General features: G+C 49.8%; 1 protein-coding gene across 1 annotated transcript in view; it reads right to left on the bottom strand.

Annotated features, from left to right (window-relative positions):
* The window catches only part of SHANK3 (SH3 and multiple ankyrin repeat domains 3), a gene marked incomplete at both ends in the record, with an annotated part of 394,260 nt that overhangs the window by 327,902 nt on the left and 43,946 nt on the right, over nt 1-22,412 (bottom strand). The window contains 3 exon segments of the mRNA XM_082010792.1: nt 2,562-2,670; nt 15,825-15,896; nt 19,647-19,850. Coding sequence (XP_081866918.1) covers nt 2,562-2,670; nt 15,825-15,896; nt 19,647-19,850 — 385 coding nt within the window.

The raw sequence follows: 22,412 nt of genomic DNA, 5'->3' as shown, positions 1-22,412 counted from the left end.
CCCAGGCTGTGTGGGAAGGCAACAGGAAGGAAAACAACCTCCCTAAAACAAACCAAGATCCCAAGCAAGGAACTGCTTAGTGGTTCTACCTTGTTCAGCCGACAAGGGCCAAGTAAGCCCAGGTTAAGATGGGGCAGGACACGATGCAGGAGGAGGAACAGGAAGGGAACCCCCACCCCAGCCCCTCCATCTAGCAGGACATAACATGGGGTCCCGTCCCAGAGATGCACGGTCACCTCCACCCTCCCAAACGCGGCCCCAGGAGGCCGGAGAGCAGGGACCTGCAGGAAGAGCTGCGCCTGCCCGTGACGAGTGGCACAGGCAGGCAGCACGCTGTCTGGTACTCGTGTTCTTGAAAACCTCTTAAAAATGGAGTAGCGACTTGTAAGCCACAAAAATGACAGGAAAACTGGAGAAAATACCTTCAAATGAAAGACTGGAGGAGTTTGGCCTCACTTTAATTAAGGAAAGGAAGATTGAATGTTGAGTTGATTGCCATGTATAAATACCTTCATGTGAAGACATACCAGGTACTAAAGTGCTCTTTAATCTAGAAGATAAAGCATAACGACAGCTGGAAGCCAAAGCATACAAATTTAAATGAGATACGAATTTTAAACAGTGAGAGTGATTAACCAAATAACGAAGGAAAGGCACGGATCTTCTGTTACCTGAATCAAGATTGATGACTTTCTGGAAAACATATTTAAGCTTTGCTTAGTGAATACACACACACAGAGGGTGAAGAGCATCCTGCAAGATACAGGAGGTCAGGTCGGATGGAACAATAGCTCCATCTGGTCTTAAATTCCAGGAACCCATGAATACTGAACAGTTTTATGTCATTCTTTCATGTTCACAAAACAGATTGTGAAGCAAGAAGTAATTAAGTGTTTTTACACAAGAATTAGGACTCTAGAAGGGAGGTGTCCAAGACTACCCCTGCTCCAACAGTCTATTTTCGCATCTCATAGCATCCACCCTGGTTTTGTCCTCACTTCTGAACCGGATCCAAACGACTATTTGGGTCAGGTGCTTTTCCTTCTTCCCCCTCTATATTTAACACAGCCTTTTCAGTACTCAAGAGCTTGCTCTTATAAGGCTCTACCCTTCTGTGAAATAACATCTGGGTTCAAACCGTACCAGATCCAAAACTCTCACAGCATCCTTTCAAGCAGCACACCGCACTCTGCAATAGAATATACCCTGGAAAGCTGAATCAGCTTTAGAAGAGTGGAGGACTTCCTTACAAAGAAAGGTCCCTCAAAATGCTTGTAAATTCTTGGGTAAAAATGAAAACCACTTGGAGCTGAGCTGTTTGGACACGCTCCAGGGCAGACAGTGATCGCACTTGCATGCTTGCTCCCAGCTATTTTTCATATGAGCACTTGTTCAACAGGACACTCTGGCAGGTTCAGATGGAGTGGCTACACCAGCAAATTAAACAGTATAAACGCGACTGGGCGCTCTTCAAATGGTTCTTGCCAGAGTTTGGCTTTACCAGCTTTCACTTTCCCAGTTCAGGAGCTGGCACAGGCCATTCCCAAAGGGCAGTTTGGAATCAGCCACGTTATCTGAGAGGATAAGAGAGGTTAATAGTGTGAACGATATCACACTCCACCACCTGATCTCGGTGCTGAAAAATGGTCTGGACGCACTAAATTTCCCGAGTACAGAGTTAGCCAGTGTTTCAGAAACAACCTGAAAAACCATCCAACTGAAACAGAAACATGAAAAATTAATCACCAGATTGGAGTCTGCTCATGGGTTGGAAATGTGCCCATGATTCACACACATTCATTCACACAGAGTCCAACTCTACAACAAATACTAATAAGCTGCATTACTTTAAAACAGGAACAACAAAAGCAGTAACTCCTCTCCCAGAACAAGACTACAAGACTTCACAGCAGGGGAAATGGGGAGAAGTCCTGCCTCATTGCCCTATTACTAGGGAAAATGTGCTGGAGTCTCATTCTCACTTCTGACAGCCAGGAGCCTGCAGACAACCCAACAGCCGGTGCTCCAGCAACCAGACTTCTCTGGAGTGAATTTTGTTCACATAGATAGGGGAAAAAAAAGAAAAGGAAAAAAAAAAAATCCAGGAAAACAGAGGCCAAATTTTTCTTTACCCCCAAAATACTTCTTAAACCTTCTGACTGCTTCATGAAGAGATCCTCGGGCAGCAACTCACATTCGCCCAACTTGCCAGTCCCAGAGACAGCCTCATCCTCCCCAGAATCCTCCTGAAAGATGCACGGCCCCACAGCTCTTCAATTTTATGCTGTACTCCCAGACTCTATCTTTCCCACACACACCCCATCTTCTCCCAAGAGCCTTCTGTAACTTCATGTTTCCAAGACCTGAGCAGCATAAGAAGACACACTACTGAGAAATTCAGCTTACATGTCTCTGTTCCAAACCTTACATTTCAGACAACATATCATTTGCTACACCCCCTCAAAAACAACCACTCCCCCAAATTCCCACTGTGTCCCCTGGACATTTTCTCCACCAACCCTGCTCCACCATCCTCCCCTCTCTGGAGAAGCCAGTCTCACCTCCGGTATCTGGATCATGAAAGTTGGGGTCCAGTCCCTTCTCCAGCAGTCTGCAGACCTTCTCCGCATTTAGCATCTGCACGTATTCCATGAACTTCTTCAGATTTGCCTGCAGCCATGACACCCCAGGAAAACACACAATAAACAGCGTTAACACCCCAGTATGAAAAAAGAAGCCACCAGAGGAATATACCCATTCAGGACAACCAAGCAACCATCAAGAATAATGGGGCAGCACCCACCAGAAGCCAGGGCACATGAGGGTATGCCGCAAATCTACATGGAACAGGGTCCTTCTGTCCCTCTCCTCAAGACCGGGATTGCTGGATCACTCCATGGAAACTGTCATGGGCTGTCAGCCACCACCCTCTGCCCTCACCACAAGTCCCCTGCTAAGGCACTCTCAGCTCGCGCACACCGTGAGGGCAGGCACACGCATCGCACACGCTTGTGACACAGGCACATCAACAGACGTACCTCACGCATTCGTCAACAACACAGCAAGGCGCTGGCTATGGAAGGTGCTGTGCCAGCTGAGCAGCATCCCAGTGACAGTGAACCGTACTGCCCGGGGTTTCATCCGCGCCTCGCTGCAACGTTATGTACGTGTGTTGTGTCGCAAACTCATTCTACGGATGTATCACCCATCTGCCTCCTGTATTTTAAGTACTTAAAATATTTTGGAGGAAAGATCAAGCTACTCAAACACTGACCATTATTGTACGGTGCAATGGGTACAGCTGCCACGCTGTCTGCTGTGAAATTGTTGCGTTATTCTTGGTGTAATTTTCTGTCTTTGGCTAAAGACTAAATCTTGTTCTCCTGAGGGGACTGAGTGGCCAAATGACTCTCCTTTAAGTCCACCTGGTTGTCTGTAGGCTGTTGTTTTTTCCCTTTTTTCTCTTTTGCATAGCTATACTTGATGAATACATTATTAAATTTCTAGACTCTAGAAACTGCAACTCTGCCAGGCAGGCAGGCAACACTTAGACAGACTACAGTGTGAAAACACCCATCTCACACACATTTCCAGTCCAGATTTTCAGACCTTTGATTGCAGGTTGGCTGGGGTTTTTTGGGTTTATTTTAATCAAACCTTGCAGTAGCCAGCTTTAGGAAATGCACTCTAGAAAGTGTCTGACACAGCAAAACACTGTGCAATTAGCTGCGGGAAGTCTTGGGGAAAAGCTCTAACCAACTGGCCAAGCTGCAGCCAACGGTCAGGGAACTGCTCCTGCTCGTGTGAACCCTTGCACAGCTGGCTGAATGCATCTGAGCAAAGCAGATTTTTCACTCACTGAACAAATTCAAGTTTCAACATTTTCCCCTAATTTTATATAGAAAAACTGTATCTTTTATGAAACAAAATGAATTCCACAGTGCTTGCCTTCAAATTTCATTTTGAAGATTTCCAGTTGGAAAATAGAAAAAAAATCTGAAAATACCAAACAGGATGCAGAAAGATGTCCAATTGTTTTCAAAGCTTCCTAAACAAAATTTCATCACATATTATTTTTGCGTAATATTTTGGGTTTGTCAAAATTTAATTTTCTAGGGGGAAAACTTAATACTTTTAGAACCAGTTCTACAGAGGAGCCTGCAAATGCCAAAACTTGGGACCCACAAATTCATCTGTGCTATTTCTCTGACATGCTGACGAGACCATGGTAAGAAGTCAGCCAGAAAGTATCACCAAGATGAAACTTTCCAAGGAAGAGGCAAATTAATGCTGGGCTGTGAACCTGATTTAAACCAAACGCAGTCTCTGCGCGGTTAGTCTGCAGCACCATGGAGCCACGCCATAAACAAGCCAGGTCACGTATTTAAAATTATATAGCCATTTTAGTCCACTACCCCCTGCAACGTTGCCCCATCTCAGCAGAGCTAATTAGCTGAGGCAAAAGCCTACAGTAATGCAGCTCCACTGCACCCGTGCCGGTTCTTGCTCGCGCTGGTTGTCCGCAGCGACAGGCAGATGCGTACAGAGATGCCACAGGAACGCACAAGACCATGCACAAAGCCACGGACACGCGATTCAGTTCCAAGGTTCGCTCATCTTAGAGCCAAGAAGGGACAACAGTGCAGTCAGGCAAGAGCCGAGAAGCGCAGGCGTTCGCTGGGAACAGCGGATGCCTCAGCTCACCCCTGAGTGCGCAGCACAGCCCCACTCCCCATCCTGGCCACTCTGCCCATCCCCGGGTGCTCCCTCACATCCCTCCAGACCGCACCAGCCCCGGCAGGGCCGCCGGGACAGGCCCAACGCGACTGCAAGACAGAGCACACGAACAAGGAGAAACCACTCGGAGGGTAAAAAAGGCTTGGGTCGTACGCCAGCAAAACGGAAACGGTGGCGCGGTTTTGTTGGTACAGCAGCACACGTCCCAGCTCATTAGTTCACTGTCGGTTGAAGAGACTTTTCAGCAGCATGAAAGCAACTGAAACGAGAGACTCGTTCTTTTTTGGATGTCTCCGACGTTTAAGAAACAGCACAGGTCCCAGGTTAGAAAACTACCTAGGCATATGATTAAATCAGTAATAATATATAAATAAATGAAATAAACCATTTTCTTTTCATGCCTTTTGTCATCTTTTGGAAAGCAAGCCTCTGCTCTGGTGCCAGTTGAAGTCTCCAAGTCGATGGAAACTTACTGGACGTATTTCCGTCTTCAATTATATTGTTTGATAAAAAGGTGCTGTACAAAGGGCCCTGTAAAAAGCCATGTTAAGTCATGTAAAAAGCCATGCACCTGCACCGGGAGGGGCTGGAAATGTCTGCGTGCAGTATAAGCAATTCCCACAGCACCAACGCTCTTATCACACACGTGACAGAAGGGCAATGGGCATCAGCTGCAGCAGGGCACAAGTGCTGCTGTGTCAGAGGGCAAGAGACCCCCTGACCCTCGCTGCTCAGTGTTACTTCCCCAGATCGCCTCTTGCCTTGTAAGTAACTGAAAGCAAAATCCACCTTCTGCTTCAGTACCCCTTCAGCTCCTGCAGAAGTACAGAAACACTGGCGGAAATCACAGCTGCCTGCCAGCAACAGCACAGACGGGACTTGACAACTCCAGCAGCCGCCTCCAGGATGCCATCCCAAAATGCCTCCTCCCAACCATCATCCGACTGCACAGATTTAACCCTGTTCCTTCCACTGCTGTTTGTCCATACACCTCTTCTCCTCCCAGCAGCCGTTCCGCGGACAGCACTAACCCAGCTCAACAGATGATGCTCCACGCCCGGCCGCGCTAAACCCACGTGGCCAAGAACGGCACCGCCAGTCCCACCGAGAACCGCACCGGTGGTCACAGGACACGTTGGAGGCACGAGCCATGCAAGGGACCGCCCCACTGTGTTGCCCATCCCCTCGAGGCTGGCAGCCTCTGCCCATGCTGGCCGCCACGCCAGCAGCCCCTGGGGCCTCCGGGGACAGCGAGGCACTTGTGCACGCTCCCTGCAAAGGCAAACACCGTACCTCCGCACACGCGACAGCGGCTCGCGGCAGTTTCGCCTTCGTGCTGCCACCGGACACATCCCAGGCACTAACCTGAAGTTCTGCTCCTGAGGTTCGGCCAGTGACTCTCATTTACAACCCCAGAAATGCATCCCACTCAGACCACCAGTGCGCAGCAGCGTGTGTGTGTTTGTATTTCTAGCCTTCTAGGTGCTCGGGAACTGAAAACATTTTTGGACAGCAGGAAGTTGATGCACTATGTCAACTTTTAATGGTACTCTTTATATTTAGAAAGGAAACTGAAGAGAAAGCGCATGAGCAAAAGGACGATGCAGAGAGGCACGCTTGATTCCGGGATTTGCATTCTCCTGCTGTAGATGCTTGTTTGTCACCATGGTCCTGCGCACCACGCAGTCATTAACGGCTCTACACATGGAATTTCCCTTCGGGGGAAATCAATTACTACTCTGCATTTCCAGATCAAGAACAAAGAAGGTTCACTTATCCAAGGTCAAGGACCAAATCCACAGCAATGCTTCAAAAATAATTTATTAAGTCCAGAGACATAACCAGCTAATTTTTACATAGACAAATATTCTCTTGCCATCAGTTTGTAGCTGCCTATCTGCTCTGCAGCATGCTCTGGCTGTGCAACTCGGTGCCCCCGTTAAGAGGTTGCTGCAATTCACAAACTTCACACTATGGGGAGAGGGTAGGACACCAGCACGGTGACTTCTGACCCTCCCTGGCCCAGTTCTGTTCCTCCAGTTTGGTCCTAGGCCTCAGGGAACAATGAAAATGCCTAAGAAAACTGAGACTATAGATAATGAAAAAGACCATTCACCAGAGGCATAGTGTTATGGCATTACAAGAATCCCATGCCCAGGATTTAGGCAACAGCCTTGCTCCACTTACTTACAAACAAACCTGAATTAAGGCACAACAAGGAAAGAGACCAAAAAGGGGGAAAAATAAAAAGATCGCAGCCTAGATGGTGTCTCTGATCAGGCTTACAGCCCAGCCTTACTAAGAGCTGTGTTTGTGCAGTGGAGGCAGTGAGCAGTGGCGAGAGACATGGCCAAGCAGCCAGGAGCAGTGTCACTGTACGCATTTCGCTGCCGAAAGATGGTGGGTTTGGAACCACACATTTGGGTCACACGGCAGCAACCAGAGCGACCGCAGCAACTCAACTGTGGGCACTGGGAGCAGCATCGTGTACAAGCAGAGTGGCCTAACGCCTCCCATTACCAGACAGTTTTTAGTTTCTTATTCTTTGCCAAAGACAGGTATGTAATTAGCTCAATTAAGCTTATTTCCAGAATAAAGTTAGAGAAAAATTTCATTCAAGTTTCGTTCATAGAGAAAAGTTCATTCAAGTTCAGTATTTCCATGACCAGAGAGAGAGAGAGAGCACCGTTTCCACGCACAGACTCTGGGGAGGGAGCCTGCTACTTCCCGGGTTGCTTTACAGCGCTATGGCCAATAGCCAGATTTGGGAAATAACAGAAACTGGAGTAGGTAAAAGAAGAGGAAATGGCTAATTGAGACATCCTGGTCTCTATACACCTGAAACCATTGCATCAAGATCCAGGGACTCTCCTTCCTGGAGGCCTCTCGCGCATCTGGCCTTCGCCGGCCAACAACCGGAGAACTGAACGCCCCGCCACGCTCCTTGCTCGCGCCTAGCACCTCCTGGGTGGCCTTCAGGGCCCGCGCAGAGACGCCGCGGCAGGGCCTCCGCAGAGGAAGCCCATCTCTGCCAAGACGACGGCCAGCAGGTGGGGTGCGCAGTGCCCCTCGGCAGCCTGCAGGCTCCTGCCCGCAGCCCCTGGTGCCATTTCAGCCAGTTTGGTCAAAGCGGCCCGAGCCCAGGGGCCGCCCCCGCGGCGGAGGGGACGCGGGGCTCTCGGGGAGCTACTCCCCCGCAGCTGCAACTGTGGTCATGGCAGCAGCCCCGGGCGCTGCGGCACACAGGGCGCTGCCAAACCAACAGCAATTTCATCCCAGCTTCGATGTTTTCACTTAAGTAAGATTTCAGTTACACTAAAGGCATCTCCCACCTTAAAAAGGCACCTGTTCCGAGTTTGCTGCACGACAACTGATGCGGACGTCTGTGTTTGCAGGCATTTAGAAAAATATATTGGTTAAATGGCCCTTCTGCCACAAATTCAAGCGTGTTTTTTTCATTCAGGATCAGAAGCAAAACATACTTGGCTTTCGAAATCAACTCAAACGCTACAAATGTGTCACAGCCATGTCCCTTGCTGGGCACATTATATTCACTTTTCACAATGAAGCAAACGCTGGTATTTACATTCTTCCATGTCGGTTTTTCAGCTTATGCTGCATAGAAAAGCTTTCCTATCTGATTGTTTTCCATTTCAATTTAGCTAGAAACACAGAATATTTTCCTTATTGTTTGGACTGATTCACTCAAAGCTGGAAGGAGATTTGAGAACTGAGAAAGTAAAGAAGCTTGTTTTCCTCACCCAATCTATGAATAAAACTCTGGTGGGAATGGAATGAGATCTCATTATTCTAAGAACTTGAGGGATTTGGGGCCAGGTTTTCAAATGTATTAAGGTGACTAGACATGAGGAGGGAAAGCAAATGTCAGACTCCCACTGAAATCAAGGGGAGCTAAGCAGATGCTTAAACCGCTTAGGCAATTTTGAAATCTCACTAGATACTTGCTTATTTTCTGGCACTTAAATACCTTTGAGAATTCGTGATGAGAACCACTCATACAAACCAAATCTTCCTTTGTTCAAAAGATCAGTCAGCTTTAAATACAAAAGCTGATAAATTTACTTTTCATCTTCTGCGTCCGGTACATTCAAGCAACATTTATTTAAGTGATAAAGATGCAATTTAAAATGTTATTTTGCTTTAATTTTAATTGAATTTCAGCATTCATCCAAATGCAGTCTGATACAAATCAAAAGAATAAAAAAATAATCAGAAGCCAGTAAAGGCATGGCATCCCATCTCCTATATACAAAAATTAAAACCTAAATGTACTTATATGAAGCTATCTATCTGCTTAAACAAACATTCCTAATGGATCTTCTCGTGAGCAAAAGCACCGTATTTAGCGTGGAGATTATGGTGATTTGCAAATCGGTAAGTTTGAATGGTTATAGTAACCAGAGCGATGCAAGCTTTCTCTGGGGAGGAAAAACACCCAAGACGCAACAAAAACACATGCAAATAAAATTAAAGGTCAGGGTAAGACTTCCACCCTGCTTTTTTAAGGGGTATTTATTTCAAGCCTCTTATCTCCCAGGTGCCTTTGTGCCAGCAGCAGTAAGTGGCACGGCACGGGCAGGGGTCGGGGCTCAGGGGCTGCGGGCAGCTGGGACCACTCTCACCCCCGCCGGGACCAGCAAGGTCTTTGGGGAAACTGCAACCGAGCTGAGCTCACACCTCCCCTGTCTCCTGCCGGCTACCTGGAAACCCTCTGGGAAGCAATCCCTGCCTTCGGGATCTTCCTTCTTCTGGGTAAGGCTGCGCTGCGCCTCGGGGAGAGACGGCAGCCAACGTCTGGGTCTGCCCTCTCCCCCAGGGCTGCTGCCTGAACGCGGCTCCGGGCTTCAGCTCAGTTCAGGTGTCGCCACCCAACACCCTCCAGCTCAGTTCAGGTGTCACTACCCAAAACACCCACCTCAGCAGACTCCTGAGCAAGATTGAGGCACTTCTGTTTGATCGCAAGGGTGAGAAGGAAGCTCACGCGGGAGAGCGCCTGGGGACAGGGCGCAGCTCCAGCCACCCAGCTGGCAGCCGCCGTGCCGCAGTCCATTATCCTCCGCTAGCACCAAACCATAAAAAAACCAACACTCTCCAGAAAAGAAAAGCTTATTGAGAGGAAGTTTATGTGAGGGAACAAGCTTCTCTCTCTTGAATCGAAATGAAAGAAAATAAATGAGACATTCTTCTTGCAGAGAAATTATTCCGCACTCGCCTGTTCACCGTGGGCTGGGTGCTGGGGGAAGCCAAGCACAGGCACCCAGCTTGGGTGCTCTGCAAGAGCGGAAAGACAAGACAACCACTTCATGCCAAGCACATTCCATGTTTCCAGCAATTTCAGTATCAAGGAAAGACTAATCTTTTCTCAGGGTCCAGTTTGCTCCGAACAGCAGCTGGAATTAAGACAAACCATCCGCTTTCCAGAGCATGGCGGCTGTCACGGGGTCACAGGCCTCGGAGGAGGCTGGAGAAGACCGACCTCCTCCCTCGCACCGGCTGCGTGACAAGCTCTCGCACAGGCCATTAGACAGCAGCAAACAGAGGCCTCATTGATTCCCACAGAAACGTCAAATAATCAGTTTCATGACACATCACAACCATGTTTAACCGCTGTCTCGGCAGCTGGCTCGATGCGTCTCCATGCCCGCCTGGAGCACCCCCAGCACGAGCAGGACGGGGGCCCTGCAGCGGCCCACACGCAGAGGAGGCCGAGCCCTCCCAGAGGTACAGCACCCAGCATCCTGCCGGCAGCTCCTCCCCAGCAGGGACACCTCCTCCGCATGGGACACCACTGGGACACTACCAGTAGCATCTTCATAGTAGCTGGTATGGAGCTATGTTTTCGATTTGTGCTGAGAACAGTGACAGTAACACTGGGATATGTTAGTTATTGCTGAGCAGTGCTCACACAGCGTCAAGGGCTGTTCTGCTCCTCACCCTGCCCCCACAGCGAGCTGGCTGGCAGTGCACAAGCAGATGGGAGGGGACACAGCCAGGATGGCTGACCCCACTGACCCAAGGGATATCCCAGACCACAGGACATAGTGCTCAGCAATAAAAGCTGGGGGAATGAGGAGGAAGAGGAGATGTTTGGAGTGATGGCATCTGTCTTCCCAAGTCACCATCATGTATGACGGAGCCCTGCTGTCCTGGGGATGGCTGAACCCCTGCCTGCCGCTGGGAAGTGGTGAACAAATTCCTGATTTTGCTTTGCGTGCGCAGCTTTTGCTTTACCTGTTAAACTGCCTTTATCTCATCCCACCTTTTTTTTCCCTTTTACCCTTCTGTTTCTCTCAAAAGATACACTGAAATCCTGGTCAGCTGCTAGCGGAGGAAGATGGTGGGCCGATGGGCTGTGGTCACCCAGGGCAGCCTTTGCATGCTCTCAGCCATTAGATCTGACCTTCGTTCGTTAGTTCGTCTGGGTAAAGAAGGAGAAGTCGGAGAGAAGCAAGAGGTCTCCTGCAGCAGAGAGCAGGACAGTCCTCATTTATGCCCAGCTTTGATACACCAGTTGATGAGGTCCGATGTGTTTCTTGCTGTAGAGGGGGACCCCGGGACGCAGATGGCACTAATGGCAGTGCAAAACAGCAAACAGCGAGATGCCATCTTGTTCCCCATCCTCAAGTCTTGAACCCTTGCCCCAGCCTTGATCACCTTTAGCCCCTATTAACACAAGAACCTCCTCCAGACCCAGTGAGCGCAAGCCCTGCATCCCAAAGGTGGGTGCAGCACACACCTCACGTGCTGCCTCTGCCAGCACACACCGCAGCCGCACACACTGCACCCGCACACACGGTGGCTCCCGCATCCAGCTCCAGTGGCCTGTCTCCTCTCGAGGTCCTTCACAGCCTGCACCAGCTCCTTTCTGCTGTCTCTCCATCGCCACGGCTGTGGCGTTCGCTCCGCTCACCCAGGTGTGCCTGGGGCAAAGACACTCCCCGCAGAGCAGTGCCACCGTCCCCTCCTCGCTGCAACCACCCCCTCACGCACTAACCCCAAAAGAAAGGTGAGGACAGTCACGCTGCGGACCTGCCGCGGGTGTTGTCCACCAAGTTGACACTTTCTCGTTGCTGCGTCACCCTCGGTCTGCCTGCAGCCCCTGCCGGCACCCGCCCCAGCCCCACACCAGGTCTGTTCTTCTGCAACGCTATGGTTTGCAGCACAAGACGACCGCTGTCTGTGGCCAGCACTTCTGTCTCTACACTAATGTCAGTCATCTACAACAGTAATGGCATACGTGCCCCTAGTAATTACTTTAAGGGTGCTTTAAGTGTGTTGCTTCTTTCCCCTTCAAGGTGGTAATATCCCAAATCTCTTGGTAGAATAACGTTCTTTGTGGACATGTTGGTAAATGCCAAGATTTTTCTGCACAGATTTTCATTTATAAGCACAATGGGATTGCCCTTTTCTAACATGCATTTTTTTGCACTCCCATTTCTAAATGGTCTACTGCAATTCCGTGGGAAAAATATCTATAAGAAATGTCACTGCCTGCAGATCCCAAGAGGCACGAGGGCCTGAGGCTGACTGGCTGATTTTACCAAGTCACTTCGCTATTGCTAGCAATACAAGAACTCAGTTTCCCCACTTTTTAGAACGAGTCCACTGGCCCCCAGAAAAAGGACTTATTTTTATCTTTCTTGCTTGTCATTTTTAATGGCATTTAAGAATCATATTTCAAGGTCATTAAATGATTCAAGTAGTGTATCTTGCCACTAAAAGTCGGACTCTAACCTTTGAACGTTTTCATACTTTGCTCTCATTCAGATGAGACCATTAGCCACAAGCCTAAAGATTTCACACGTACCACAGCCTCAGGAGCAGTCCTGCCACCCTGTTAGACCTAAAGTTAGTCACAGCCCTTTAAATCACATCTCAGAAAAAAAGGGTATTTCACTGCCTGAGCAATTAGGCATCGCTAGAAATAACAGGGAAGCCTCAAGCCTCAAGCGACGCGTACGGTCCGCACCACGCCGCAGAGGCATTGCCTCTGTGCACCTGCTTTCCCAGAAGGAAACACCAACCCCTGAATGCACAGACAGAAGCAGAAAAGCCCGCAGCAGCCGACCCGGCGCGTAAGCATGTACAAGCCTGCAGCGGCGGAGGAGCCAGCCGTGCCGCGATTCAGCCCGGAGACACCTCCTCACTGCGCGTTCCATGCAGCGAATGAACCCCCCCCCGGCCCTGCCCTGCCGCCAGCCCCCGCGGCACCCCTCCGTGGGGTCAGTGTCGTGGTGGCAGGACTGTGCCCCCGCGGCCCCTTGCCCGGTGGTGCCTGGCGCAGCCGCAGCGGAGGTGGCACAGCAGATGGGGCAGAAGCAGGCAGTACCGTGCTCTTCGCTCGGGGTCTGTGGTCCCCAGCAGCTTGCCGGTTTCCTCTCTGCTCAGCCAGCCGCCGTCCCAAAGAGGAGCCCATGTCCTCGAGCCCTCCACTCTCTGTCCCCCTCTCACCCTCAAGCCAGCTGCTGGGAGGCTGCACACGCACGCTCCGCTCTCACCCTCTCCCAGCGGAACACTGTCGATCTGTGCCGGGCGGGTAAGTCACGCCGCCGCCGGCTCTCAGCACCAGCATCGCTCCAACGAGTGGCCAGCATGGGCACGTCTCTCTGCTTGTGCCCCTCCTGGCGCTACCCCCTGCGGCCGCCCCTGCCACCTCCCTCGCACCACACCCCTGCAGGAGCGGCCCAGGGCGGGATGAGGGCTCCTCTTCTGCGCCCACAGGCACCGCAGCCCACGATGCCCATGGGCTCTGGGAAAACACCGGCCAAGGGAAACGCTCATCAGCACCCTCCTGATGGAGGCAAAAGGGAGAGGAATGCAGGATCTTGCTCACAGGCCGCGTTTTATTGGCAAGGGATGGTTTAAAAATAAAGAAACAACATGAAAGAAATTTGGTTTTTAAGTAGAAATTAAAGCGTGGCGATTTAAGTGGTTATTTAATAAAGTACATATATGGCTACTACACACTTGTGGGAGAAGTCCTCAGGTGCTGCCGCTCGCGTCGCCCTCCCTCCAGCAGGCACGGTCTCTCGCTGGCAAGGCTCAGGAGGACCGTGATTCACGCTTCCTGGCGCCAGGAAGATGCTGAGAGCTTTCCAGATTTGCTGCCTGGATACTCTTATGCCACCAAACAGAAGTCTCGTGACTTTAACCTTCATGAGTCAAACCTGAACCCTAATAGCATTTTGTTTCTTGTTTCTGCAGCTCTGCAAACCAAAGACAGAGGACCTGCTTCTTCCCACAAAGAAGATTTTCACCTTTGGGGTAGGTCAAGCCCCTTGGGAGAAGGTTTTCCTCCCTTCGGCTTTATGTCTGTGGCTCCACCCAGCTCAGCTCTTGCTGTTGTACCTGTTAACTGAAAATTTACAACCCTTGCCTGCCTGTCTCTTGCAGAGCAGATGCGACCAGAAGCAAAGCGCTACCCTGCAGACCCGCGGCGGGAGCCACGCACGGGTGCCCTGCGCCCCGCGGCAGCGCGGGCTGCTAGGAGGCCGAGGAGGAGGCACAGCACCCGGGTGCACCTCCGCGGTCACCTGGTCCTGGGCACACCCTGTGCGTGTCTCGGAGCCGCTGGCTGTGGGGCGAGAGCGGCCAAGCAGCTGAGAAGGGCCAAGGAAGACAATGGCACGTGTCTCATCGGAGGGCAAAAGGGAAACAGCCAAGAGGCTGCCCAGCCCTCGGCGGGAAGCGGCCGCTCTGCGCAGGGCATTTCTCAGGGAGCTCATGATACACAGCAACAAGGGAGCTAGCAGGGAGCCCTGGGGTCCCAGCCAGTCTCACGTCCTTCCTAAACAAGAACCCCCAAAGCCTCCCTGCACAGCCTTCCCCAGCACAGTGCCCTCCACACATTGGCTATCCCCAAGAGCCCCTCCATGCCACCCCCTCCCTCTCCCATAGATCATCCCAGAACATGAGTTTGATGGGGGCTGCAGGTGTCCTCACGTCACCCAGCAGTTCAAACACTGCCCAGTGCGTTAAAGCCACCCAGCTGTGCAATGGCCACCACGCTGCCAGAGACCACCTCCTTCCTCCTGTCTCGCAGTTCCCACACGCTGCTGACCCCAGCCTCCCAGGAACAAAAGGTCCCATGGGGCTACATGCCATCTCAAGGCACAATTATTAGTGGCAGCAGAAATCTTCTGATGGTTCCAGACCTCTCCACAATTATTGTTCTCAATTTCTTAGGCAAGAAGTGACATCGTGGAACCACTGCGGCTGTCCAGGGGAGGAGCAAATGCGAGAGGGCATCCAGTCAACACGTGCCCAAGCCCTGGACACCATTATCATCCCTGACCCTCCAGCTGTGCCAACTGGGGCATCCTTGGCCATAAAGCCCACTGGTTTTGGTGGGGCATCTCTCCTCCCAGGAAACACCCATTCATGGAAAAGCACCATTCCTGCCACACTCTGTTCTCCAAACACCCAGATGGTCTGTTCAGTGCCTGCACCGTTAATCTTGACACATGCCTTGATCACTGCCCACAACACGTGGGAGCTGCAGTAGACCAAGAGTGCCTTCCACTTCACATGTGGATCCTACCAGCAAAATCCTGTCCCAAACGCATGGGTTAAAGCCAGAGACAAAGCAATGAGCCCATGTGCAAGGCAGAGGCGTGCTGCAGCATCTCACTGGGGGAAGGGAGGGTGTGCTCCTCAATGTGCACCATTGTGCTCTCCAGGCATTTAGTGAGTCCTCCGTGCCAGAAAATAAAGCTTCTCTTCAGCCGCCCATCATGTGTTCCTCTGCCTCACCATCCCATGGAAGGCTGACCCCACACTCTCCCGCGGAACCTAGTCCAACCACACACCTGCCCGCTAGCACACACAAGCAGTGCAAGTCTATCCCTTGACCTTGGCTCAACAGGGTCCTTCAGCTTGCACCCCCTCCCAAACCACCCCAGGCTTTGGCAAGCACCATCCATCTCTCATGAGTGCTTTGCAGCCTGGCAAGCAGGGAAGACTGAAATGTCCCAAAACCTGGTATCCTCTCTGTGACAGGCCACCATCAGTGCTGAACATGCTACTAGGGCTTTGAGCTTGCCAAAGCTCAAAGACTCCAGCCTTACCTTTGTATGGAGCTTGGCAAACTGCTTGTCATCCAGCAAAGTCTGGGTGTACACACGCCTTTTGTACCGGAACTGCAAGAAGGAAGAATGTCAGATATGAGATGAACAAAACCCACTCAGCGTCAAACTGCTCTCGAGCACCTCCAGTAAACGTCATCTTGCATGAAGACATTCAGTCTAGATCTGAAAACAACAACAGATAGAGAACACACTTTTCTCCTTCATAATTTACTCTAACAGCTAATCGTTTTCCTCACTAAAGAAACTCTGACCAGTTTTTCGTATGAATCTGTCTGGCTTCAGCTTCTAGACGTTGTGGGCTTTTTTCTGCTTCTTCCCAATTAATTAGGGATCTCTCTAACAACAGAATGGTTTTCCCCAGGACAGTTCTTACACAGGAGGTCTTGAGCCAGCTTCCCTGTAAGCAGGCTGAGCTCTAAATCTCTCATTGAGAGATCTTCTCTTCTGCTCTCAGATAATTTCTGCTGGTCTTTTCTGTGTCATGCGTCTTTCCAATGTCTTTTCAAGTACACTGACAGTGTGTACTGTCAATGCTCCACACAATGCTCCAATACCAACCGCTTCCACCCCAACCACTCCTAAAACCAAGACACTACTTGTTAGGGTACACACTGAAGGATTACAGCATCACACTGGGAATTGCTGTTAGATTTCTTGAACAAAAGGCTCAAAACATTTCTTCAGAAACTTTGTTTTCCACAATGGGAGTCCTTCCTTTGCAAGCAATCCTTGCCCCTGTATGTTTGTCATTTGGTTGACTTAGAGCATACTTTGATGGGACCCCCACTTACCAAATCACCTAGACAGTGCAGTTGACATATTGTTATATTCTCTGCCAAACTTTGTGTAATCAGACTGTATCAGCAGTGATTTTACATTTACACCCAGATCCCTGGGGTAACCACATCAAGTTTGATGTTGGTCCCTATGAAACCCCACTAGAAATACACCTATGCAGTGATGATCACAGTGACAACTAATTTTTATCTTTGATTACTTAGCCAGTGGCACTTGTCCTACTGATGTGTTATAGCACTAATCCTGAACATGAAAATCACGTAGAACAAAATAAGTACCCCCAAGTGGCTGCTACCTTTGCATAGTTATCCTTATCAAGCAGAATTACAAATTCCTTAAAGAATTAAATTGGATTTGTTTGACTACATCTCCTTTCAATGAATGAATTGTATTCTGAGATTTTGAATTGCTATGAACTTAATCCTCCATCAACAGTTCATTATTTCAGCTGGAACTGATACCAAGTTATCTTTGAACTGCAGTTACTAAGCTCATCCCACTTACTTTTCAATACTGGCAAAATATTAGCACATTTTCAGTCTATCACTAACTTGTACTACTGGGCAGATGTTTTCTCACACAGTTGTTTTTTTTCTTTTTAATCATTCCAAGGTAAAAATTGTCTTGCGCACTGATTTACAGGTATTGGTGTTTTGCAGATGCTGCCAGTGTCAGGGTTCTGCGCAGCCCTACGCAGTCATGCAAGCATCCTTCAGCAGCTCCTCTTCATGCCCAGCACCACGTCAGAGGGTCTCCAAACGAGCTCCGCTCCCAGCCTCCACCTGGAGCCCTGGGCAGGACTCTGGCTGCACCAGGGCAGTGCTGCTCTGCGGACCGCTCGCTGTCAGCTTCCTGCCCGGATGCGCTGGCTCCGGTGGGCTCACCCACAGCTGCTCTCCCAGCGCTCAAGCTTGGGGAAGGTCCTGCAGAGCTCCCGGCTGCCCTACACGACGCAGGCAGGTGACAGGGCGGTGCATCGGTGAGGCAGGTCTGAGGGAGGGAAGCCAGGCTACATCGACTTTGATGCAAGAGCAACGCACACTGCCACCCAGGTGCAAACCTCACCGAGAAGGGTGAAGGTGTACCACAAAGTGGTACTGCTGCTCAAAATTGAGCAGCAAGACTTCTGAAGAAGTGACTGAAGTGGGCAGCCAACTCTAAGCTAGTCACATCCCAACGGTTTTGCTCCAACAGCTCACCCACGGACTGGACTTCCACGAGGAGGACACACAGGCATGAGAATTTCCAAATCTCATTCAAATCTACAAGGTGCATGAATGGAATGTGTGATGATTAATAATGGTAAGAACACAACGGCGTGTTTGGCATGCAAACAAAGTAACTACCTCATTAAGAAGGACACAATAACCTTCTGGCAGTAGATAGCAAGGGACACAGTCCGTAACCCCAAACACACATGAGGGTAACTGGATCTCGGCAGATGGGCAGGTAGACCCCGCCACATGTTGCTTGATCCCCAACACACTCATTGCAGCTGCTATTTTATCCCGATAAAGGAATCTGGAGTACCTACAGCTCTCCCTGGCACAGAACAGTGCCAGCATCCCACCTCTCCAGGGAACTACTGTACATACCTGCTTTTTAATGTAATTTTTCTGTCAATATGCACAAACCTCTCATTTATCTGATTACCTCCATATGCAGCCCTGAGGGCTAATCTATCTTTTGGGTTCAAGAAACCTCGGTGGTATCAGCATAGGTCTTGTAAATAGATTCCGGATTTTTGGTTTTCCAGTAGGATTCTCCAGTGCTCAGCTGCCATTCTTAGCAAGTTATGACGAATCGAAATGGCATACAACAAATATCCACCTCAAGTCCACATTTAGATGTGTGTGCTAAGACATTAAGTGTGGACATTATGCTAAATTATACAAAACCAAAGCATTAAAGCCTGTATAAGGAACATTAAGGAATTTACTACCTCACAGGTTTATTTGCAAGTATTCTTAATATTGTTCTAAATGCTTTTGTCTACATTAAATGTTGGTTTGCTAAGAAATTGTGCTGCACTTTCTTTCCAAATCAGTCAGGATTAGTTATAACTACAGCATTCACGTTTGCATTTATAAGAGCTCATGCAGCTTAAGCGTGTAATGCTTTCTAAATAGACTTTGTGGGTAAAATATAGCACAAGACCCCTAAATTTAGAAGTCCACGTGCAGGTAACTGGAGTCCCATTACAGCCAGTAGGGATGTCCACAGTGACAGTCAAGTCTGCGAGCCCAAGAAATGCTGAAGGTCACCTTAGAATAAACATCTACAGGTGATCACCTGAATCTCAGCCTAAGGCAAAACCTATAGTGAATGTAAATACAGAGTTAATTCAGTCAATTTCTGCTCTAGTTAATTTTCTGGAACAGAAAATAGTATAGATTATCCTCCATGCTCATCACACAAATGAGGTCCATACAGGGACAGTCATTTGCTGTCAAAGCACACAGTTGCACTCCAGTCTTTACAGTAACTGTAAATTAAATAAACTATCAAATTCAAGTCCTTCAGCCTCATATTCAACTATCTCCCTATGATTTTCCCTCTGTACCTACGAGACTGGCTTTCCTTCTGTTACTGCAATTTCCCAAGACAGTTATGCACCACTAGAAAAAAAGAAATTTTGATCAACAGGGTCAGAAAACAGGGAAGCTGTTTCACAGGGCTATGGCAGATGTGATGGAGCTCTCAAGGAGACGGAGTCACGAGCAACTGAAACTCAGAGGCATTTGCCTCAGCGTTCCCTCAATGAATTCTCCATGAGTAAACATACACCCACACAAATTTCTATGCTTTCACTCCTGGAAGGGAAATGGGGAAAAAAATGGGGAGGGGGACAAGAGGCATTAATATCTGTGGTGCCTATAGAGACTACAGTGGAAGGGATCATAGAAATTCTACATACTTATATACATATATAGATGTATGTATATCTATCTATTTACGTTTATATAGATATACACACATTTAAAAAAAAAAAAAGATGGCTACCTCCAAGTAGGGAACAGGGGTGTCTGGATTCAGGGGGTACTCCCTCAGCAGGCGCTCTTCATCCAGAAACTTCCCAGCCCTGCCGTTGAAGGCTGGCTGGAAGAGCCCGTAGTTCAGAACATCCTTCAGGCTGTGGTTCAAAGTGCAGAGGATGCGCTGCTTGGAAACCCACACGGGAACATCTGGATTCAACCGTAGACACTTCTGTGGAGAGACACAGAGGGCAGTCAGAGCACCACCAAAGGGAGAAAAAAGAGAGTTAGAGAAGCATGAGACTTAGCGGATTCCCCCTAATGCATTTGTGGGGTTCAGGGCAGACTCAAACCCTGTATGTTATAAGATACTATAAAAGACGATTAGTGCCAAAGAATATTTTATGGCCTAATGAGAGTATAGTAGCAAAATTTCACTTAAAAATCCCCGACAGGGTGTAAGGTGTCTATTGACTTCTCCACCACGTATTTCACAGGTGTGCAAACAAAGGAGGGATGGACGGCAGCAACCATGAGCCCTGCCAGGAGCTGGAAGCATCCAGCAAGGTCTTCCCAGTGGGAGGAGGGGAGGAGAAGAGCCCTCTGCCCCCCCGCACAGAAAGTCACGCTTCCCCACCTCATCCCGTGACGGCAGGAAGCCGTAAGCAGCTTCCCTCCCTCCTCGGGGCCCAAGTCACCAAACGGTTATAGCCCATCACCTTCAGGTTGTATCTCCTACAGCTGCGGCTGTCGCTGCCGCGCTCCCGGCTGGCTGCGGGGCCAGGCTGCGGTGCTGGCAGAGCACACTGGCTTTGGGAACCTGCATCAGCCAGAGCCCACCGAGCTGCAGAGCCTGGTGCGGATGCTGCGGCACTGTCGCCGCATCCCCTCTGCCACGGTGGCGGGCAGCAGGCTCTTTGCAGCACCCACTCTTGTGGGCAAAGAGCAGGAAGGCGAGAGGATGCCGCACTGGCAGCACCAGAGGTCGGTCTCGCGACAGCCTGTCCCCATCAGCAGCCACCGTTTCCCCTCCCGGGTCGCTGGTTTTGCATTTTGGCCCTCAACCCTTCCTCGTTCCCGTCACTTTGTTCTCCTCCTCGTTTCTTTCTCCTCTCGCTCCACACTTTCTGCAGGAGGAGAAGACAGCACTTAAGTCTTGTTTCAGCGTTTTGTTTCAAAGCTGCAGCCTGTCAGACCCATTTAATGCTCCTGATTTTTGTGCTGGAAGGCAAAGCTATCAACCACCCTCCCTGCCTCCAGTGCTCCCCCAGCAGCCGCTGCTTTCCCAGGCTGAGTCCTGCTCCACTCATCACACGGAGGCACTCCACGCTTCTGCCCACCATTGTTACTCCCCGAGACCACATCATCACCCTTGCAACAGGAGACTGGAGGTGCACGCCATGTCCAAGGGACAGGTTCGGCACAGATCCACACAGCAGCATAAGCGCCTTTTGTCTATGAAGGCGTTGAAGAGTTGAGGCCTAAACACAGACATGTATTTGGATTTCCAAACAGACAGACCGACCAGATCCCCACCTCCTCCATGTGACCAGCAGCACTTTCAGCGGCTGCCATGGACCCACGGTGCCAGAGCTCCTGCCACCGCCGCACCGCATCCCCACCGGACGAGGATGCTCACCCCGGGCATCAGAGTAACACATCCTCACTCACCCCTTCAGACCCACTTCCAACTTCAAAATTTAACCCCAGGGCCTGTTTCGGTCCCTCGTGCCCTTAATAGCATCTTTTTGGTTTTGTGAATTAAACGGGCACTGTTTTGAAAAGATTAAACAGCTTTGCCCAGGGAGAAGCAAATGATCCTGCCGGGCACAGGGCGGGAGCCAGCAGAGCACCCGCGCTGCCCTGCACGGTGCCAGCACAGCATCACCCAGAAAAGCCACCGTGTCAGACACACAGCCACCAAGCTGATGTTACAGCTCATTTTTCTCAGGCACAGATAACTCGCACTTGGCAGCAGGCATTTGTACTGCAAACAGAGGACAGCGTTATCTATTTCATCGCCGACTGTATTAGCGAGTCGGCATGCTTGTCAGCTATGGCTTGTCCTGCTGCAGGTGCTAAGGAAGAGGCGGCCGGTTGCTGGTGTGAGAAATCAGGAGTTCAAAGCTTCTGAGAAACGCCAGCTCTGTTCTCTTTCAGTCCTCAAAGAGAAACAGAATATGCATCATTCTTTCAAGGACCCATAAATAAAAAATAAACATTGTCTGTACCTTCCTACATGCTTATTTAGCCCCTAGGACTCTTCCTCGCGTTGAATTATGTTGTTCAGTATTAAAATGTGTAGCTAATGGAAAAACAGCACTGACAGGCATGCACGCGTGCACAAGCGTAAGCACTGCTTGAAGGAAGGTCCCGGCATAAAACCCACTGAATTTTAAACCAAACTTTGTACTGCAGAGACATACTCTGGGGAGTATTAACCTTTCATATATTTGAGAGAGAAAACAACTTCCACCCCGCAGTGTGTCTCTTTCTGTCTTTAACCTGCGTCAGAAATCAGAAGGAAGAAATGCCTCCTTCAGCTGTGAGGTCAAAACACTGCATAGCCCTTTGTGGGCATAATCCAGCTACTTAAATGCCTCTCATGACTCAGTTTCTCCAAACACCATCACATGTATTAATGACTTTCTTGTATCAGAGATCCTGCAACTAAACTTGCTGATTCCACTCCATGATGCGGTAGAGCCACTCCAGGAGCAATCCAAAAACACGAGGCTAATCCCACAAACCCCTGCCAGAAGGGCTGCGAGGGATGTCTTTGTGTAGCCTTAAC

The sequence above is a fragment of the Phaethon aethereus genome (genome assembly GCF_964289735.1).
Source record: "Phaethon aethereus genome assembly, chromosome: 1".
NCBI classification, from domain to species: Eukaryota; Metazoa; Chordata; class Aves; order Phaethontiformes; family Phaethontidae; genus Phaethon; species Phaethon aethereus.
This window is presented reverse-complemented; position numbering and strand designations above follow the sequence as displayed.